This window comes from Diorhabda carinulata, chromosome 1 (genome assembly GCF_026250575.1).
Source record: "Diorhabda carinulata isolate Delta chromosome 1, icDioCari1.1, whole genome shotgun sequence".
In the NCBI taxonomy this organism is placed as follows: Eukaryota; Metazoa; Arthropoda; class Insecta; order Coleoptera; family Chrysomelidae; genus Diorhabda; species Diorhabda carinulata.
This window is the reverse complement of record NC_079460.1, coordinates 36,264,295-36,284,418: the sequence shown is the minus strand read 5'-3', so window position 1 is coordinate 36,284,418 and position 20,124 is coordinate 36,264,295. Positions and strand designations below refer to the sequence as shown.

The window sequence follows — 20,124 nt, the reverse complement described above, 5'->3', positions numbered from 1 at the left end:
TTTTTATTTTCTTGAAGGTTATGAAGGTTATGTAACTTTTCTTAGGCAATGAAAAGCTTGACAATCGAAACAATTGTTTACTCAATCTACGCGCCAACTGTGGAAGACATGTTATTTTTCCTCATTCACCAAAATTATTTCAACCGTAATAATAGTAATTTAAAATATTCATTCTTTTAAAATTGTATGTTTTGAATACGTGTTGAAATTTTTCAACATATTTCTTGTGAACTACTGAAGGAAAGATCAAGTGAGTGGTATTTGTGAAATCGTAGATAAATGAGGTTAAATGAGGTTTCCATCTACTAGCTTAACAATAAATGTGAAGTGACTTAGAATACCTTTGAATTTTTTATAGGGTTTTAATAAAAAAATTTTGACGAAAAAATCATTTAAAATGCAATACCTTAGTTATCATCTCCACCATCAATTTCTTCGATATTATGCATTTATAAACATCTGATATGGTCTATAAAAGTTTCTTAGAAACATATCGATGATCTAAGAATTTAACATTTCATTGTAACAGACCACCTAGATATATAGGTAATATAATTTGCGTATTTTAAAGGTGAACTCACCGTCAAGAAACAGTTGAAATTGATTATATATGCACGATAAATACAACCACATCATGTTCATACCGATGGTATCAATTAGTCTGGTTGGCTTTGACGGCTCAAGTTCATATGTCGAAAAATATGATTTCCCGGTTACCTACACAAAATTGAAAAAAGTGCGTCATAGAAATAATTAATATGTTTTACGAATACAGCTCTTTTCGGCATGCAATAAACTATTTCAAAAATGTGGATTTCAATAAGAAAGGTGTTAATCAAGACAATCTGTGAATGAACACGAGAATTCTACCGCTTATCAATTCAACAAAATTGTTTTGCTATTTGTAAAACTAGAAACAACATGTGGATAACAATAACATTTTTACTCTATCCATAAAAAAAATTTTGAACGCGACTGTTTAGGATTGAAATTTCAAAAATTCATATGTTCATAAAAGATTATTGTATTTTCCATAAGAAAAACATTCGTCATTGCATAGACAAATAAAACGGAAACAAAATGATGTACTACTGGATATCTCTGGCCACATAAGAATGGTTTTGGACGCAAAATTCACTTGCCTGTAAATCAAAATAAACCTGTTTTGGTTTGCTATAATTTGAATTTAATTTGAACAAAAATCCAAATATTAGGAGGGAAAATTTGTCTTTGTCATCCAATAAAATAGTCAATAGTAGATAATTTAAATTTTCAAATCTAGAAGATTTTTATTATGGTTGTATTATTGAATCTCCAATAACCTGATAACATTACTTTGAAAAAACTGTGAATTTATTTAAAGTATTCTTGGGATTACTATATTCCATTTCTATGCATGTAATATACCCAAGAATGTTGCGATAATTTTCATAACTTGAAAAGAAGTGTCTGGTTATAGAAACGTCCATAACATTAAACAAATGAATTAAATTTATCATTATTGCTATCGCCTTCTAACGCTTTGAATTTTATAAAAAATAGCGGTGGCATCATTCATTATTATAAACAACACCTGCTCATTTGTGGTAAACCATTTTAAATTCACTTCTACATTTAAATGCAGACCTTGAAATTTAAGATTCCTGTATAATTCAAGATATTTAAATGATAAATTTCACTCAAGATTGAGCTTTATTATAAATATACTAACGGACTGGTTTCCTACTTACAACAGAATCAGCTGTCATCTCTTATAGAAAGGTTCATATTCAGGTAAGCAGGTGCGTTTTTTTGGTACCTCGAATGAAAATAAACTCACCTCCTTGTCGCTATTAGTTAACAAAAGAGCTTTAAAATCACCAAGCAAAATATAGATATTATTTTTTTACACTCGGTTAGGTCTTAGTATTTATGAAGAATCATATTGACAGCAATTGTTTAATTGGTGGTTTGCGGATGAATTATAGTACTACAATTATAGTGTAAGAGACGTGGATATATTATTATACAAAAGCTATTTGCAGAATATATGAATTTACTCTCTCCACTAACTTTGTAATAGGATCAAATATTTATCGACAGAAGGAATAATGTATATTACAAGGTCTCTATAAAATTAATTTTGACATTGTTATATTCGAAAATTTCAAACTTTTCTAATTTACGATTCCATTATGCTTCTATCTTTCCTATTTGGTCAAATATTGAAGGAGGCGTTATAACTAATAACTTACTCATCCATTTTTCATCAATTACATTCCTTTACTATTGCAGAAACTGGTTTTACAAGGATTGCTATTTAAGTTTTGATATAGACAACTAAAAACAAATATTTATAATTGGATATAGCTTCACTGTTTTCCAAAATATTCTCCATTAAGATCAATACACTTTTGCATGCGTTTAAACCAATTGTTGAAGCATTTCTTCCATTCCGATCGAGGTACCTCCAAAACATGTTATTTGAACGTATCAACTGTTTCTTAACTTCTCGTATTATCGTGGTGGAGAATGATCTGTCTTCTGCGATTGGTGTCCCTGAACACTTCTGGCAAACAAATGCTGGTGTACCATTCAGTATTGACTATACTACGTTTCTCTAATGGAACGAAGGCGACATGTCCAATTATTCCGAAAAAACAGGTGACCATTAGCTTCTAAGTGCTTAGTGTGTGAACAATTTTTGTTGGATTTAGCTCGTCTTGAAAGACATATACAGTCGATTGTAGAATTTCTCCAGAAATTCTTTGCACAAATCGACATGAGCTTTTTTTGAGCAATTGTCAAATTATGCGTTATCCAACACGAGCAAAGCCAATTGCTCATGCAAAATTCAACGTATGCGAGTGGAACTGATGCCCAAGTATGCTTCAATCTCACGGTACGTGACATGACGATCTTGCAATGTCAGTTTACGGACAGCATCGATGTTTTCTGGACGACCTTAATGAAATTCATCCTGTTGCGACCACGATTGAATTAGGTAAACCAGCTAAGCACGGTGGCTCAAGATGGTGCCACACCACATCGAAAGTCATAGAAAATCCTTGCACGAAATACTTACGATTTAAATCCATTTTTTGACCAAGATCAATGTTTCACATGTGTTGCCAGATCTCAAAACTTATCTTTGTATCTCATCATCTACTTACCCTTTACGTCGTCTAGCATATTTTCTCAATTTTTTTAATATATGAGTCTAATAATTATTAGATATCAATCAATGACGCTTTTAATCCCCCGCAATTATAGATTTGAACTACAAGACATCATTTTGTTGTCATAATTTGGATGAAACTTTGCATTACAGATGTGTGAAAACAGACGTCTTTTTATGACAAAATGTTTTTAATAAATATCACACAATATGGAAAGAAAAATAAATACCAGTTGTGTACTTTAATGTAACAAATGTTCTATCCGTAGGCCCTTTATATTATGGTTATTTTATTATGTGACAACAGATTCCAAATTACGCTCTGTGACAATCTTCTAGTTTTTATATCACCATCTGGCAAACACGAAAAGATAGTTATATCGAGAATCTTCAAAATTCTCCTTATTATTTTCATTGTATATACAATGTTGAAGAGGCGGCTAAGTATTTATAGGTAGCTAAGAATGAAACGGAAATTTTTCTGGTGTGGTTAAGGATATAATATATGCAGAGAATATGAATGATTCAATGATTTTCAATGAATTCGTTAATAGCATCTGTTGTAGTGCCCAGCATTATAAAAAATTATTTTTGAATGACTGGATTTTGGTAACTAGACGGATATGAGTTAGTTGACCCTACAAGTTGGAATTTGATTGTTAGTTTATTGAGCAGTCGACTGTGTAGTCTTAAATCAGAATTAAAGATGAAACATTTCTTTGAAAATAGTTTTTAAAGCAGGAGAAACTAGAATAATAATACTTGTTATATTTTGCAATTGAATTCATTCTATTGTTTTGTAAAAACTCATTACATTAAAAATATAACAGAAAGAATCTGCTACTATAACTGATTATAATGATAGCAAAATTACTCCAGACTTCCTAATAAGCACCCCAAGAAGTGTGATAAATTATTAGATATCTTAACAGAGCAGAACTCTATAAATTGTCTTGTCCTAACCACCGGAATATTAAAAAAGTTGAAGCATTTTCTTTCATGCATAATTCGGCAATACATTATGCCTATAAACTGCTCCCTAATCTCCATAAAAATAACTAATCCCGTTTCCATATTTTCTTACCTAGACAGGTGATATTACAGCTCAATCTTCAGTAAGAAACTAACCGAACTGTCTAACATTAGAAAATAAATTAAGTTTACTCTGCTTGACTTCGCAGTACCATTATATAAACAATTCTTTATACAATGGCAGTACCCATTTTTATATATATATGTTTTTTTGGCTCTTAGTAGTATTTCATGTTTTAAACCCCCAAACCATGGGCGTACTATATTTATTATTACTCACGTGAACTTGTTGACTTACAGGTACCATTAAATTTAAAAACTATTTTTATACATTAATTTTTTCGTTATCTGTTATGAATTTTTTATAAAATCTTTGTTGATGGGGGTTCAAATATGTGTAGTTGCTACTTTCAACTTTTTATTGTTTTAATTCAATTGAGTAAAAAAATGATTCCGTCACATGCTATCTTACCAGCTACCAACAGATTCAATAATTTCTAATGATTATCTCAAGATCTTATAGGAATTTCAACCATTAATAAAATATCTGTAAAAACCTTAATCAGACCTATCAATCCGCACTGTAATATTTTGTGTTATCGGAATGCAAACTGAACATACTGATAATAGCTACCACTATACACATACAATTAAAACTTAGGGGCATTTAAGTGTCTTATTTTTCTCTTAATTCGTTTTATTCCACTTTCTGATCAAATTATCAAATGTATTAATATAAAAAATGCAAATTCTCCAGGTATTCGTCAGAACTGAATAAATAAATAAATGAATTAATAATTTAAAATCTAAATATAGTTTATTAAAATTTGTTAAAGAAGTGAACTATTTAATAGTATTTGTGAAAAAAATATTTGATTTATGGATCAGCATATGACCAATTGTGAATTTCATTTTTACGTCCTTCTTGCCTTGTATTCACCATAAAGCAACTAGTATAATTAATTGATTTTTACAATCTACTTTTAATACGTTGAATATATGTCATTAAAATTTAAGTGGTCATGCAGAAATATTTAACATTCTAATCCCTCCTATCGGCACAACGCTGTTCTCGGTAAAGTGTAAATGTTCCATGCTGGGGTACCCCATAGGGCAAGAACCTATAGGGACATAAAAACCCCTTGTAATCTGTCCTCGGTCCAAAATTCTAGTTAAAGTGTCTATCAATCACTGAAACAAACGTCTTCGTATAATCCCGTCGTGACAAATCACTTTCATGTCATTTATTTCTATTTAGCATGGTTCAGGTGATGCTCAGTCATGCCCACAAAAAAGTCTATTGTCAGATTCAATTGAAGTATATAAATGTTTTAATAAGATCATAACGTCAATGTATTAGAGACAACTATTCGGTTAATAGAATTTCTTTTATGTTATAAATAACTAAATTTAATATATATTTATTGAGGGTGTCTAAAACATTTTGTTATTTTCTTAGATCTCTGTTAGTCAAAAAATACAATGCAAAAATTACAGATTACAAAATTCAAACAAAGTATTCTATTACATTCGCGATAACCGTTAATTTTTTTTAATTATTCAATACCCTTGGCCTGAGTATTATTATCATTGTTATTCCATAAGCGTTATCATTAAATCGATCTTGTTTTCTTGCAACATTTTCTGCAATAATCAATTTCCACTGCTATTTGATCCTTTTGCTTTCTTAGTGGCTTAGTGGGGATTCAATCTCCTGCCTTGCATGTGATACTATGGACTATTGTGTTATATAATCTTGTTTTTGAATTTTTTGTGAGCTTTTTGTTTGACACAAACTGTTATTTATTTTCCCATATGGTGTAGCGTTGCCTACGATGATAAAATCCAGATATGTGAATTTATGCACCCCTAATATTACAAGCATTCAGGATTTATTTATTTACTATTACTACTTAATAATGTAAATTACAAATATAGTTTAACCCAATCTGTTTATTTATTTCTCTACGAGCTAATTAATCCATTTTTTGTATTATTATAAAGTTGACTATAAAAATTCCACTTTATACTTCTATTGAGATAATTACTGACTGTAGTTATCATCACTCATTTTCATGAGATATTTTCGAGTTAATATTGAATAAGGTCATAATATTATTGTAAATTACTTTCAAAATAACTTGTAGACTTTGACTTTATGCCCACAATATACTTAAATACTTCTTATGCAACTATTAAGAATCAAAAATAATATGATAGGTTGCATCAAGGCATGCAGAATGTACAATTAACTGAAGATTTGACTGTGATAACTATTTGAAGTAGAAACACTAGCATTTTCGTCATTAATTTTTTGTTGTTGAATCAAATTAAAAAATCTATTAGATTCTAGACAGTTTATACAGAATGATTCATTAAAAATGTCCAATCTCTGAACTGTAGATTCTAGACCTCAAAATATGATGATTCTGCTCAACATGCCTTTTTTAAATTTAAATTTTGATTTTCGCAAGAATTTTTTATTTTTTCTCAATTTCTCTTTGAAAATTGGCATTACGTTTTTTGGCATGAGGAATCATAATTTGCACTAATTTAACATTGCTAAGAGAGGGCGCTAGTTACACTTGTTTGGGTTAATTAAATCAAAATAAACTTTTTTTGGGCTAAACTAACAAAATAATAAAATAATATTAAAAAGCGTTAAATTCTACAAAAAAAAGTTACTTTTCTTTGATTCGTGTAACTCAATCAGTTATCGAGTTATTTGCTTCTAAAAAGTTCAATAAATTTTAATTTTTTCATAAAAAACTTTTATTATTCCTTAAATATGTAACAATAACAAATTTGTAAACAAAAATAAAAAACTTCAAAGCAAATGCTCAAAATAATAGTAATAAAAAAATAAAAGAAAATAAATGATAAAAAAGATCTAAATAATTTAAGTAGAATGTATAGCTCTATTTTGAGAATTCTAATAAATTTAATATATTTGAGATGTGGAAACCAAGGAAAAATAAATTAAAATTGATTTTATCCTTATTTTGATATTCATGATGAATGTGATCTATAGATCAATATAAATAAAGCAAATTGTCAGTGTCAATATCATATTTTGATAAAGACGTCGAAACGTCAAATTTTATCTTTCTTTCAAAAACTATCAAAAAAAACTAATTTTTAAACAGAAGAGACCTTAAATCAAGAACATTTAGATGCATTGATATATCAAAAGGTCTAAGAAATAAGAAATTAAAGAAACGAGCTTTCGAATACATGAATTCATCGCCTGGGACTGAAATTATGGTCAAATACAATATAAAAAAAATGTTTAAATGTATAACAATAATAAAATTGTACTTACAATAATTAATTAAAATTTCCGGTGATTTTTGATTTTGATTCAAATATATATATATATATATATATATATATATATATATATATATATATATATATATATTAAGAATCTAAATCGACGGTATACTGTTATTATGGCAGGACACATCATCCTATCGACATAGTACTCATTTTCAAGGCTATATTCATAAAAATTCTACTATATTTTGATTGAAAAAGGACCTCCCTCTAAAAATTTTGATTTATCAATTCATTTTTTTTATGATAGTAGCACACAATTTCGTACATATTTTTTTATGGAAAATCGAAAGTTGCGAATGCAACAAGTTTTGATTTGAGAACTACAAAAAATATTTTTTATTTTCAGATAAAATTTTCGAAAGCAATAAGTGGAAAACTTCAATTGGTAAGTAACTAACTATAGTAAATTATTTTTACAAACTTATGACTCATTTACTTCAATCTAATTTTTGTATTGTTCCTATTAGCAATCAGAATCTAAAGAGCTTATAAATTCTGTCACTTATATGATTTCTAAAACACATCATTATTGTACGATATAGAAGTTTGTTCAGTTTTTTAATTATATTATGACTATTGTTTTATTTTAAAATGTTTCAATGGCAAATATAGACACTTTCTTAGAAGAAAGCTGGCGTAAGAAATTGAATAATGAGATATTTACTGAAAATTGAATCTCCAAAATAAACTCTCCATTGAGGATGTTGTCATAAACAAAATGTCAATTTCGTTTGATGCTTATTCAATGTAACTATAATATTTAAAATATTTATAATCTTCACATAATTTATTGTGATTATGCAATTTTGCTTTCTTCAGCATTTAAATTTGGAATACTTATTCCTTTCTTATTCATTATTATACTTAAAAATGTGATGTTAGATACTTGTCACATGAATCTTCCCATCCACCTCATATCCAATATTCATAATATCATGGTAACAGTAATTAACAGACATTGGAAATTATTTCTTAGAAATCAATGAATTTACTTTTTTCTACATCTGCTCCTCCTGAATTTTTTATCTTTTTTTTTATCAACAATGCTTGAATTCTTCATTCAACACCTTTTTCCATTGATTTACTGATTGATATCAAGGAATAAGGTTAAAATATAATACAAAAGTCCCTTTTATATACACATAAAATAGAATTAGATGTCGAATAGATTGCCACTGCACAATTCCTACACTGTACCCATATAGAAATGTTTTTATTCAACACAATAAGAACTATCGATACCGAAATATCCTTGGCCTGTGCCTTTCCACAGGTAAAATGTCTTTGAAGGTTTGCGAAATAAATATACCTGTGACAATAGCGCAGGGGTTTGACAAAACCGCATTTAATTTTTCTATTCTGCATTTGTGATACCAATGGACTGTAAAAGTTTTTCAGTTCTATAACAATATATTAAAAACGTTTTGAATGACTACTTGGTCGTTTCGTGATTTTACAACACGCATTTCTTGAGAACAAATGATCTTTGACGTTTGATGAAGAGCTATAATAAACTGAGAATAATTCTATGACAATGGAAGCTAGGCTTCGATACCATATATTGCTTTAAAATATGAAACAAAGAAGTTTTATATTATAGGATGTACTAAAGTTAACGCGAGATTTCAAATCAATAAAAAAATATTGTTACATTTTATTAAATCATGAAATACATAGATACACTTAAGGCTTTTCTAGCAGACGTGCACATCTGCTAAAATTTATAGTAACCGAAGCAAAATTAATTTTATAAATCCATTGGTATTAAATCATACGAATTAGGGAGAAAATTCTTATGGTTGGGAGAGTACACTACCATATAATTTATTTTTTGTATAAATGTCACTATTCAGGCATTGTTAATGATTGAAAGGAATGAGGTGTTGAAAATATTGCAAACATCAATTTCATTATAATTTGAAGATAGCTATTTACATACCAAGGGAAGAAAACGATGCTTTACCTCCCATGGATAGTTTGATATCCTAGGGAGAAAACGCATTTTCTCTTGAAGTACGTATATAGTTTTTTGTACTATCCCTCAACAAGAAATTTGTGAAACTTATGCAGCCACCAAGTAGATAATTAAGTAGGTCATACCTAACCACCTATTTCAATTTTATAAGAAAATACCAAGGAGTCATTGCATCGATTGGATTGGTTGGATTGTTATGAATTCTGACGTTTTTAAAATTAAAAAAGAAATTTTGAAGATAAATTCAAGCGAAATCGAAGATGACGAAGAACTGACGGAAAAGGAAAATACCAGAAAGCATATGAAATTTTTTTGACATGATTGGAAGAGGGAGTCAAAAATTTTTCCTTCCCGTTAGGTAAAAACATATTTTTTTAACGGAATAGTATTAAATCCTTCAATGTTAAATCGATTTTTCTTATCGAAGTTTTATTGTAGACTGTATATAATCTTATATTGAGTATTATAATTTATGACTATAGAATTATAACAATTGCAGATATCAATAGTAGATTTTGAACTAGCTGTCTTGTCCATGTTGTATTCCATGCTAGAATACAGTTTATGACATACAATGGGGATAGTCCTTCCGTTAATTAGCATTTTATGAATGACAGATTAAAAGATGCTACAGTTGTAGATATCTTTCCTTCGTGCTTTATCTCGGTTATGTACCAGCAAAGAAGCTGGAAACTTCTTAAAACAGGGATCTGTCTATTCCTTTATCCCCATTTTTCTATAGATTTAATAATCTATTAATAAACCGGACAACTCTTCACGTCGGCAGACTCCATATATTCGGAGAATAGATGCCATTTTTACCATCAAGTATTTTTCATCTAGAGCCTCATTTATAAACTTCTGAATTTGTTTAAATGTAACGGTTCTGAATTTGGGATTATATCCTTCTTTTTTTCTCTTCAAAAAAACTGTTACCTTTAAATATTTATTCGCATCATCCTCATTTTGAATCTGTTCACACGATTTAATCATAGAAAACTTAGTCCGTAAAGTTGAAGAGTTTTGATTTCTTTTCTGGCTATGCCAACAAGACGGATTCACTGAAGTTTCCGTCTACGTTTTTCATTTTACACTACTTCATAAAATTAGAATATGCAATGTCTTAACGTTGAGCGGCTTTTTTCGATAATAATTCACACGTAACTCTTTTTGCAGCCTCTTCAATATCAACAGTAATACAAAGATTCTTATTCCTCATTGCGTGAACTCAAAAATATTGTTTATTGGTATCTAAGGTAATTGAACGTCATGGTTTGTTGTTTTCGAACATTTGTGGTACCCATAATTGACCGGACCAAATATTGAAGAATCATTCATTTCTTGAATCCACACCACGAGAATTTTGATAATCCCTATAGGAAAATTGGTCGCCGAGCTTTTATATTGGAACCAAAGAAAACCAAGTATGTTATATAGCAGTCAGTGGTCTTACTTGGTATTAAAAATGGAACTTGTGGAACATAATGGCCATTTTTGAATTCGTGAATAGTAACTTTATGAAGAACTTCTCGTAGAATACGTTACATGTAAGTGGTAACGACTTTTTTCGAAATGCGGGTAAAAGGATAACCTTTGCGACTAATTTACATCCGTCCAAAAAAAACTCTCTCCACTATTTATAGGCATGAGAGACTTTAAAAATTATTAAATGCGAAACGAACAAATACTTTATAAAATTAAATTGTGTTTTTAAACAAAAGCCACATAAATGAATTTTGGACCTTTAAAAAATATTTGTTACCGCTCTTCAGCTGTAACAATGCAAATGTTTAATTTTGCAACAAAACTGCATTCTATTGTTATAACAAAGGGTATAATTCAAAATATGTATGTACGTTAATAAAGTAAATCATATCGACTGCGTGAAAATAATAATTATAGTATATCAATACGGCTTGTATGAAATTAATTATAGACCGCAATTTGTTCAAAATTTCAACTATGCAGCTCAACGAACAACTTTTTATTGTGCTTTTCATGTTTTTAGTTGTAAATTAAATAAAACGACTCTCATGGAATTTATTTTAATTGAACTAAATCCATAGTTTTTTTTGCTTTAAATGTATTCATTTAATATTTTGTTATAATAAATTACATTTCAACATAATCAGCTTACAGTTAAATAATACATTATGTCAATATCGTAGTAATTGCTTCAAGCACTTTCGGGGATTTGTAATCACTCTTTTTAAATAGAATATTAAATATCATTGGTATGAACCATTTCTAATTAATTTATGTCGATATCATTTGTTAAATTTGATGCAATATGAAAAATTTTGTGAGTTTTCAACAGTCCAGATCAGCAAATTTAGGCCACATGTCTTCGTTACAATTTGACTACTTGCTTTCCTCCCATGCTATTTTATGAAGTTTTCTAAATATTTCACTTTGAGTTTCTACTTGTCAACCGGCAATAACCTCAAAAATCTATGCATTGTAAATAGTAGTCATCAGTAGAAGGTCGTACTTGAAAAATCAATTTAGCTTCGTTAAAAAAACTAAACAAGACGCTTTTATAGTTAATCAAACAAGAAGTGAAAAAATATTACAGAATAAATGACTAACAAGAAAGAAAATTGATGTTATTATTCTAAAATCGTGGTTAATATCAATCGCTATGTTTGGTTACTAATTTATATTCCGAAATGCAGAGATAGTAAAAAAATGTACAAAGCTTCCTCCTACTTTTTTAGAGCAGTGACATTTTTCCATAAATCATTTAATTCTAAATTCCTATTTTTGAATTTATTTTTCATTTTCTCGATTGATTGAATATAAAATAGTGGTTTTCGGTGTTTGTAGAACAGCCTAGAACCTAGATAAACGATAGTATCATAGGCTATACAGTCTAGTTTCTTGTGGTTGGTCCATATCCACTCAAAATGACAATTTTCAATTATTAAATGCGGCTATTAATTCGACGGCAGGTAATATTTATTAAGTTACTGATTTATTCGTGCCACCGGTAAAATAGATTTTTTTCTGATGCCATTATACTGATGAACCCGATAGGGACAATAGAACATAATAAAATAATGTATCGTCATCAGTTCTTGACAAGTGTACTCAATTTTGAATTTATCTCATCGTTTAAAGTGGGTAAAAAAATGTATTCCAACGATTGAGTTAAATTTCTGTATGTATGTATAGTTCGGGATATCATATACGCTGTGCCCCGAGCGATTTATCCAACAAGCTATTCTTCACATGATAATACATATTATAATGACACAATTATCTACGTTCTAAGTAATAGTAGTACCTGTCCTAGTTGCCATTTATCTACTCAGGAATTATTACAGTATCCGTTTTTTGGAGTCGATACGAAATATCTTAAAACGAACCATACTTGACTATTTGAGTGCGTTTCCGTATTCCTGGACTCCATAATATGATGATTTAAGCCTACTTGATATTTAAAATAGAGGGCAGCTATTGTTGCTCCAGTAAATTTTGACACCTATTTCGACGTAGAAGTGAAGAATATTGAATATAAAATGATGTTTTGATGAAAACACAAACTTTAACATAGTGAAGGCTTCATATTACTCAAATACAAATCAGTTGGTTGTAGGAATGTTATAAATGTTATTTATAGTAACATTTTGACATTAACCATCATGTTTTCAATGTAGTTAACAGCTGCTATTATGTAATTTCTGAGTAATCTTTGTTCGGAAAGTGGACTCAAATAAAAGGTTCTACGGTATCATAAAATATGATTGGTCATTTGTTTACAGAGAATATTAAACGATAATAGCCTTTTGAAATATTCATGAGTCTGTTTACACTAGCCCAAAAAGAATTTCTGAAGAATAATTCATGGGGCTCTCGGAGCGGAGATGTTAAATAAATTTAGTCTACCTATTTGTCGATAGAATAATAAGGTATTTCTGATAGTAAATAATTTTATTCTTTGTTCTCATCATAATTTGAGCAAAATGGAATCGGGTAAACGGAGTCACGTAAAAATAAGTCATAGTTGGTATAAAATTTATTAGAAAAACTTATTAGGAAATAGTGAACTTCATGATACAAGAAAAATATATTCTTAATTTTCCTTTTGTTCCACCTTACCTTATCTCAAAAATTATTATTTTTAGAAAAAGAGACCCTAGGAATAATTTTTTGGGGCAAAGATTTTCTCAAATTTGTTCTATTTGGAACGAACACAAGTTTTTATATTCTTGGAAAATATTGTAAAATAACCATTTTTCAGTCCATTTGACTTAATTATTGGTTTTTGATCAATCGAAAGATGTAAAATGATTTTTAGAATACCAAATGTTTCTACCCAAAACATACAGATTTAAACATAACGAGTTAAAACATAAAATATCAAACATTTATGAAACTTCAAATACGTTTCCCTCATACAACTTTAGCGTTTTAGTATTTTCTCGAAAATTGATGATATTAATGCAGTGAAAGCTATATTAACACAATAAAATCTCATTAAATCAGTATTAAACGAATTAAAAAGTAACATTTAGACATGACACCCATCCTAAAAGCCACCCTGGTATTAACACTTTATTCATGTCACTTTGATTTATGACGTGATATAGAGCTGAAACATAAATGTGTTTTTTGACATTAAATTCGCTTTGCCCTTTATTCTCCCACATGAATAGGAAGTATATTCAAACCGCACGACTTTCAATATGAACCAAAGTCTGCTAATTATGTTTTAACTATACACAGACTGAGTGGCATTGTTTTTCGGAATCGGAACAAATTTATTTGCGACTACATTATATTAAAGTTTACAGAGTATTTTGACCAGTAGCGGAATATACGAAGGGCATTTTTTATTTTCATGAAATCAAAAATTGAAATGATATCAGTAATATATATGTTTACAACTGAAACCAAAATAAATCTTCGTTTGGGTTCGTTTACATTATAGAAACAGTATCAATATTTGTTAATAACAGTTTACTAATCGTTCATGTCATAGTTTGATTACTAACTGTTGAAAACAATATAAAGTTTTTATTTCTTTAAGCGTTTGATACCAAAAAGCTTAAATTCCTTGAAGCCTTGTTTTCGATCCTCCGGTATTATTTGTATATGGCAAATTGTGCCTGTTATTATCACACTTTATTTAATTTACTTTGTTAGCTTGTCTGCTAAGTTAGAATTATCTAATCAAATTTAGTGAATTACTTAAAATGATCACTTGATTAATCAACTTACATGAATATTCTGTTCTGCATCTTTATCACTGTAAAATTAATTTGATTTTGAAAATTTCATTTCGCTGTTTTGTAAATATATAATATGAACCTTCAATGGTTCGTAAACGTGGCTAGAATATCATTAGAGACGTGAATACTAAAATTATTCTTTTTTAAAAAGCTTGTAAACTCTTACTCCAAAACTATTCTTAATCTTATATGAAAACAATAAGTAGGAAATTCGGTTGTAAATACCACGCTTTATTCAAAATTTACAAAAAAATAAATTTTTTTACTTAAACTGAACAATTATGTGTTCATATAATAATTTGTAGAAAAACTGTTTTTAATTGTATAAACTTGGCATCTGGATTACAAGGAACGAACATAAAAAACGTTATTTTGTGAATTCAAACGTCAAAATAAAATATCTATTCGACACTGTTTAACATTTTTTGAAGATGATGCTGATTTAGTTATTGGGCAGTACCATTCATACTTTGTTTATAACCTTTTTAGGACATTTTAGGGTAGGTTGATATAAATATTAGTAAATAACCATATTTGCTCATTTCTATACGAAAATTCATATAAAGATTTTCAATGTCATCTTGACTATTATTTTCTACGTTATCACCTGAATCTGCTTTGTAGCAATTATGACACAAATAGTCACCATGATCGTTTAATATATGATTTTTCTGTGCAGGAAGGATACTAGAATGATGCAACATTTTTTTGACAGTTAGTGCACAGTAGAGCATTTTTGAACAAATTTCACAGAAAAGTGACCTCTTTTCGTTTTTTTTTGCTTCTTGGTTCCATTCTTTGTTTTCTTCCACTTCTATTTTTCAATTACTAAAGCACGCTTAGTTTAAAATATCTTCTGGCATTTCATGGGTTAAAGCATATGATGTTCTCTCGATTTGACGTTTATTTTTGTATTTGGGGAATGTAGTCATATTGGGACTTTTGACTTTGACTTTTGAACATGAGATACAAAAGCATTGTTACGCTGTTCTCCAAATAAGACGGATAAGTGGATGCAATAGTATTACTAATAGAATTTGAGCAATTTTCTTTAAGCTTTCATTCTAATTCTTCATTCAGTAAATATCAGTTGATACTGGAATTTTTCTCGTCCAATTGTTGTCTTAAATCAGTTACTGGACAACTACTATAGTTGAAAATTGTAAATTCGTGGGTTCAGTTATTAGACACTAATTTATACAACTCTACACGATGATAGAACAAAACTAATCAAAATATGAAATTTCAGATTTCAATATCTATAAAAAACATCGAGATGCGAGTTTTAAAAAAAAATATATTCCTATCTTTTATAAAACTTCATGTTTCTCAACAAAATATTACCTGAGAAACGGAATAAAATCAGCAGCAGCACATCACAGCAATTTTCTTGTAATCAGCTGGACTAACGCGTAAACTTTTGACAGATCGCAGTAATAATGACATCTAATCGGAAAAATCGGTGCACCTTTCCTTATTACACATTTTCAAAAAATATTTGTCCAATAACTATGTACTGTCATATAACTTGGCAGTTTACCCTACAATTGGTGGTTCAGATGATTAAAATAACGAAAAGTTGTAGGAACTATCCTTTCAAATGATTTGCTGAAAAATCCTTTAATTAGTAAAGTTAAGATTCATTATAAAAAAATGTTGGTAATATTTGAAAAAATAATGAATGAACAAAGGAACAGAATCAATTCCAGGCGTTTGATGTATATAGTGAGCTGGGAAGCAGTGGAATAAGCGCACACTTTTTTCATAATTTACTTTATTACTTCATTATCCGCATATATTATTCAAATCATAAGAATGAATTTTACCAGATATACTCCAAAAATTTTTTTGTATTGAGATTTTAACTAAACTATGGTTTAAAATAACTCTTTTTTGCTTGTTTTTTTGTCAAGTTTGTCATGTTGAGCTTCAGAGTCAGTATAACCATTCTATTTGTTAATGTTGCTGAATCAACCTGTCATGTGACATTTTCTGGACTAATCGAGAAGTAGAAATATAAGCAGATAGAAGAAATATAATCTATACAACTTTGTTATGATGGTATATTTCATTTGAATTTAATAACACTTAATGTCACGATAAATGTTATTGATGTGAATTAAGTGTTTCATATAAATATTATATATGTATTCCGAAAATAGTTAACCATTATTAGTAAAAGAAATGGTTCTAATCAATACATAGAATTCAGATGAGAACAGATTTCACGTTATTGCATCACGATATTGATTGAGAACACTAGTTGAATTACATTGGAATTTTATGTAAATTACTGATACTTGTGATTCCTTTTCAGCTTGATTATAATCTAAGAATTTAAATCAAATTGCAGAAGATACGATGTAATTTTCCAAAATACAATACTCTTCTCAATATTCTTCACCGTCGTATTTGCTAATGGATTTTTACAACAACACCAATGCTTATTAACGCTATCTACTTTAACATAGGGGAACTCAGATTTCGCAGGCATGTTTCACAAGCTAATCCACCACCGGAGCCCCCCAACATTTTTATTGTCATTGCCAATCCGAAACATTTTCATCTAACAATAAAATTCACCCCTCGCCTTAGCCCAAAATAACCATCTCTTGTAATTCGACACCCTTATATTAGGGATCCGAATCGAGTAGTCGAATTGTTTTTGAAAAAAAACTCAGATACGTTGTGGTTTCGAGCCAAAACTATAAAATCTCGAATTACAGTAATTGTATAATAGAATAATAATTATTTCACCAATGTTGAGGTAGACAACGGGTATTGTTCACGAATGGTTTTGAGTACATATTGTATGTCAACGATAAACATCGACCATCCATATTTTTGTGACCATAAAAGACAGAATGTGAAAGCATAAAGTAATTATGGTTATGAAAAATTGCCAAGGATATTTATTGATGATTCTATTCAGTGAATTGTACAATAATTCCTATACTTATAGCAATATCAAACTTGCATATATGTTATTAAATATCACTGTGAAATAGGAAAGTTACAAACCAGAGACAACAATCATGTACCTACTGGTATTTGTATTTACATGGATTGTAATCCAATACCATAGGTTGGATTTGTCGTGGTTCACTCGGAGGTTTGTGAACCATTTCGTTGCCCACAATTTGGAAACATGGTTAATTACCCAACGACCCTTCCTCCCAATATCATAAAAACTAAAATTCACAATCAATAATGTGAATTTCACAGACATCTATACGATGAGTGAATTTTACAATGATTTTGTTTTTAGAAACTTCTAGTAAAGCAGATTGCTTTTTTCTTTCGGTCTAAAACATAAGTACAAATTTTATATTTCAAATAAATTTGTAGAAAGAAATCAAGTAAATATTATTTGATTCAGTATTCACTTTACTTTCTTATTTATCCACCCAAAAATTTTTAAGTACCTAAATGGGGCAGTGCACCATTCTGTGTAAACAAGAAATTGATTTTTATTTAAAGATTAAAAAAAGCTCAATCAGAAATATAAGCCAACAATTTTTTTGGTCTGTGTAGACTTTTCTCATAACAAAAACTCGTTAAAAATTGAATTATCAATTTCGTAATTTTGACACCTTACCAAAGTTAAATCTTTGGTCGAGTTTGTCTTTATTTATTTAAATTATAGATATCTCTGCTAGTTTCTTCAACTACAGATGAGACAATCTCAAACTTACAATATCTTTCTCAGTTTAAACCTGACAATATCATGTAGGCATTAGATTAGAAATCGAAGGGATTTTTACATGTACTACCATTTATAAATAAATAAATAAATAAAGATATAAATGCCAATATTTATAATGGACTATGGAAGTTAATACTTTCTTTGTTGACCGATCCGATTACTCAATTTCAGCATATACATAAATTATTCCAATTCACAAGAAAATCAGTTCAAGTGATAATGTTCTGTTAGGATCTCCCTAAGAATGTGTAGGATGGATTTTCTCTTTGAAGCACCAATTGAGTTGTCTTATTTCATACATTCTATAATTAAGATATATTATAATAAATTTAATACATTGGGGTGTGACACTTGCTTGTTCACTTGTAGCTTTTCGTCTATAAAACTAAACTCACGCTTGCGCATGAGATCATAGCAGCGAAAATATACAATAAGGCGCTAACGGTTTCTGGTTAGATCCTTTCATTTATTGGATCTTTCTAATAATTGTCAATTATGTCCAAGACCACATATAAACTCAACTATAAACTTCCTTGATTACTCCCTAGAGTGGTGCGGTGTAACGGGAAATAGCCTCCTATTTCATTCTTCTGTATAGCCCTATGCCTTAGCACTGAAATTGGAAAAATCTTGTTTTCTTCCGTTCTTCATTTTGTATATCTCTAGACACTCCATGATCAAGTGTTACTTGATAATTTGTGAGTTGATCGCTTTTATGGCGATTGTGCACTCCTTCCAGGGGCTAGAACTTGGTTTGGTGTTGATTTCTCATCTATATACTCCTTTCTTCCATACAATAGATCTGAAAAGATCGCAGTACTTAGTAGAATATATATATATATATCATATCCCTGTTCTTATTGCGATTCTGGAAGCATGAATCTATTATTATATGTCTAAGTTTACCTGTACTTGTTTAGTCGTCTACTCAAAATAAGTTTACAATTGTAATATATTTCACAAAAAACTGTGTGATTCGTCAAAATTATTATATAAATTGAACAACTTACACTCTGACAGTATTTCTCATATTACAATAGAAATTTTTTGGGAGTAAAATCGAAGGGAGAATTTTCCTTTGGGAGAAGCAATTCATTATTCATTCACGAATCCAGTCTGATATTTAAGTGAACTGAACCGTTAGTTAGTGTGTGTTCTCTTATCAACTAAATATTTGGTACAGTTTTGTAGAAAAATACTCTTATGGAATGTTTAATCATCAATAATAATGAGCAGAGTAAAACATGTCTATTAATTTCGATTGATAAAGTAAAAAAAAGTTTAAATTACAAGAGACTCAACAAGAGCTCTCTTATTAATATTTCGGTAGAAATCATAGCAATACACAAATAATTTCAAATAAACACTAGATCACTTTTTACAGTGTATAAAAACTGAGATAGTTTTTAAATTCGTTTTGTGTTTTTCCCCTCGATCACATAATGTACACTAACCAAAGGAAAACATGCAAAACTGAATTACTCCCCTTTGAAAATGAGAGCCTGATCAGCAGGTTATATTTACTCCAATTTCACATATTACATTAGTTATGCGCCATTCTGCGTACACGCCGTTAACATTTCATCATTCAACCAAAATATTTGAAGAGTGGAATTAGAATTTAGCATGTGTTACATATACCCTCAACGCTATGTCCATGTTTTTGAGTAGAATAGCATCC

At 29.4% G+C, this 20,124-nt stretch overlaps 1 protein-coding gene across 1 annotated transcript in view; it reads left to right on the top strand.

The window, feature by feature from the left end:
• The window catches only part of LOC130904207 (insulin-like growth factor-binding protein complex acid labile subunit), a 453,059-nt gene that overhangs the window by 306,718 nt on the left and 126,217 nt on the right, over positions 1-20,124 (top strand). Inside the window, exon 6 of the mRNA XM_057816841.1 lies at positions 7,875-7,913. Coding sequence (XP_057672824.1) covers positions 7,875-7,913 — 39 coding nt within the window. The remainder of the gene's footprint in view (positions 1-7,874; positions 7,914-20,124) is intronic.